Source organism: Herpailurus yagouaroundi, unplaced genomic scaffold (assembly GCF_014898765.1).
Source record: "Herpailurus yagouaroundi ecotype Mexico unplaced genomic scaffold, PumYag 28, whole genome shotgun sequence".
Lineage (NCBI taxonomy): Eukaryota > Metazoa > Chordata > Mammalia > Carnivora > Felidae > Herpailurus > Herpailurus yagouaroundi.
The window spans coordinates 74869353-74872366 of NW_024412376.1; the positions used below are offsets into that span (position 1 = coordinate 74869353).

At 39.9% G+C, this 3014-nt stretch overlaps 1 protein-coding gene across 1 annotated transcript; it reads left to right on the forward strand.

Annotated features, from left to right (window-relative positions):
• Positions 1–1033: 1033 nt before the first annotated feature.
• Positions 1034–1547, forward strand: LOC121028736 (small ubiquitin-related modifier 1-like). Its single transcript, XM_040472716.1, has one exon. It carries the CDS (start codon positions 1165–1167, stop codon positions 1465–1467), a length of 303 nt encoding a protein of 100 aa, XP_040328650.1. The 5' UTR covers positions 1034–1164; the 3' UTR covers positions 1468–1547.
• Positions 1548–3014: the final 1467 nt, after the last annotated feature.

Genomic DNA, 3014 nt, shown 5'->3' on the forward strand with positions numbered 1-3014 from the left:
ACTTGATTCTCAGATCCTTAGAAATACAGTACAATGTATCTCCTCATCTTCACAACTTAACCTTTAGGAGGCACTATATTCCAAAGGCTATAGTCTCTGTTCCTCATTTTCAAGTCACTTCTCAACCCACTTACAGGGGCTTTTTGTCCTCACTTAAACTTACCACAGAAAATCTCCAATGACCCCCTTAGCTGCCAAATTAGTGGATACTCTTTCATACCACTGCTTAATTGACACTGTGAATTATTCCCTTCTGGAAAAGTCTACACTTCTGTGATTTCTAAGATTGTGAGTAACCTCTTTTCTCTCTCTCTCTCTCTTTTTTTTTTTTTGTTCTTCTTTCCCTCTGTTCATTGATGAAACATTTGTGTTTCTCAATGTCCTGTCATCAGCTCACTGGTGAACTCATTTTAAATGCTTTCTCTGATTGTCCTCATTCATTCTGGTGCTTTCAACTAGTGTGATCATTCCCATATATATATATATATATACTCACAAAGAGCTGTACATATGCATAAGGGTATCTGCAAATGTACATAGGAATGGGTATGTGTGTGTGTGTGTGTGTGTGTGTGTGTGAATGTGTGTCACTACACACACAAAAAAACAAAACAAAAATCCATAAATATCCATAAATGTCTCCAGCCAGTCCAGCTGTCTTCCCCAGGGTTTGGGAATCACATAATCAACTGGCTTCTGGAGATCTCTCCCTACACACCCTATGCAGATGTAAACTCAATGCTTTAAAACTGAATGTATTTTTTTTCTCCCAGATCAGTGCTACATCCATTGAGACCCCTAAATTAAAAACCTGAAATTCATCTTTGACTCTTTTACTATGTATTTCTAATCAAACATAAAGTCTTATTAATTTTATTCAATCAATATTTTTTCCTCTACTTCCCTTGTCTAGAAAAACATCCTGACTCAGTGGGATTACTAAATGTCCAATCCAATCGTTACCTCCAAATGGTCCATCATCTGGAAAACACGCAATATGGAAATACCCAGATCACTTGTCTACCTAAAAATCCTGTGTGTCGCACACAGCCTTCAAGTAATCAAGGCTCAGGGGAAGGGAGAGGGATTTGTAAACCCTGGAGCAAGCTTCTGCCTACTGGCGACCGCTGCTATGTAGAGACCCTGGGTGAAGCCACCATCACCATGTCTGACCAGGAAGCAAAACCTTCAGCTGAGGACTTGGGGGATGAGAAGGAAGGAGAATACATTAAACTCCAAGTCATTGGACAGGAGAGCAGTGAGATCCACTTCAAAGTGAAAATGACAACACATCTCAAGAGACTCAAAGAAGCATACTGTCAAACACAGGGAGTGCCAGTAAATTCAGTCAGATTTCTCTTTGCAGGTCAGAGAATTGCTGGGAATCACACTCCAAAAGAACTGGGAATGAAGGAAGATGTGATTGAAGTTCATCAGGAACAAACAAGGGGACATTCAATGATTTAGATATTCTTTTTTTTTGTCTTTACTCTCAATCCTTTTTTATTTTTAAAAATGTTTTTTTATAATGTAGGTGTTCAACACAGACTGGAAAACGGGCACCCCATCTCTTTAAAACATCTGATGATTTGAATTCTCGTGTCCATGATTCATTTCCACTTGTTTTCGTTGTGCTGATTTTTGGTGATCAAACTTCAGCCCCCTTCATATTGCACTCTCCTTTTTAAAAATTACATGTGAGCACAGAAAGGCCACCTTTTCCGGGTCTGTGTATTTTCAGGCTTGCGATAAATAAGATCAAAAAATGAGGGTGTTCATAATAACTTTCCAAACGACCCTGAAGTCCCCACATCTGATTGCTTCACTCCTGGACTATGACTGTGGGTGATGGAAGTTTTTCAGAAAACTGAACTGTGAAAACATGACCTTTCCTTAACTTGAAGCTCCTTTTAAAATGTGAGGGTCTGAACCAAAAGAAGAGAAACATCAGGGGCACCTCGGTGACTCAGTTGGTTAAGCTTTAGACTTTGGCTCAGGGCACGATCTCACGGTTCATGAATTCAAGCCCCACATCAGGCTCTCTGTTCTCAGCCCAGAGCCTACTTCAAATTTCTGTCGCCCTCTCTCTACCCTTCTCCTGTCCATGCTCTCTCTCTCTCTCTCTCTCTCTCAAAAATAAATAAACATTAAAAAAAAGAGAGAAGAAAAATATCAGACTGGAGTCAAGACGTCTGTCAAGGGACAGTGAAAGTGAAGACTAACTCCAAAGATGGCTTCACTGAAGAAAAAGTATTTTAAGATAAAAGAAAAATCTTGTCAGAAGATCCCAGAAAAGTCCTAATTTTCATTAGCAGTTAATAAATTTACTCATGCAGAAGTGTATTCAACAGAACCCTGCTCTTTTTTAATTTTATTTGTACTTTTTGGCCGGGGATATGGGTTTCCAATGGAGATTGTCTGTACCACTTTCATTAAAATAAACAAACGATTTGTAAAAGCCATAAAAACAAACAAAAACAAAGACCAAACACAAAACCAAAAATCAAGGCTTATTCCCTGCAATTTCCTTTACCTCATCTCTCCAAGACATATTGAACTCAAGGGCAGACCCAGCTCTGGTGGGGCCCAAGGCAGCTACAACGTGGTGAGGGAACCCTTTTCAAGGAAAAAAAAAAAATGATCCAAAAGGAAATATTTATTTCACATGAAAAAAGAAATCACAACAAATGTCGAAACCTGGACATGTAGGTCCCCATCCTGGACCTCTTAGTAGGCAAATAAGCAGAAATGTTGACACAGAAATGGCTCCAGATCTCAACCTGGCCATCTTTTCCACCTAAAGCCTCCACAACCTGCAGCAACTCCTAGAACTCATCAGGGACTGTTCAGGTAAGAGAACCTGATGATGCAACTTAACTGGCTTTCCAGTGAACTCCACTCTCCTTGAACTTTAAGTTCCAGCAAGCTAACCAGTGTTTCAAACACACATCCCCTGTGCTGCCTTTTTTGCCTTTGCTCGTGCATGAAATGCACTTGTCTGTTCCATGCTCTGG

Coding starts and splice junctions, on each gene's coding strand:
- LOC121028736 (XM_040472716.1), top strand. CDS start 1,165: ATGTCTGACCAGGAAGCAAAACCTTCAGCTGAGGACTTGGGGGATGAG.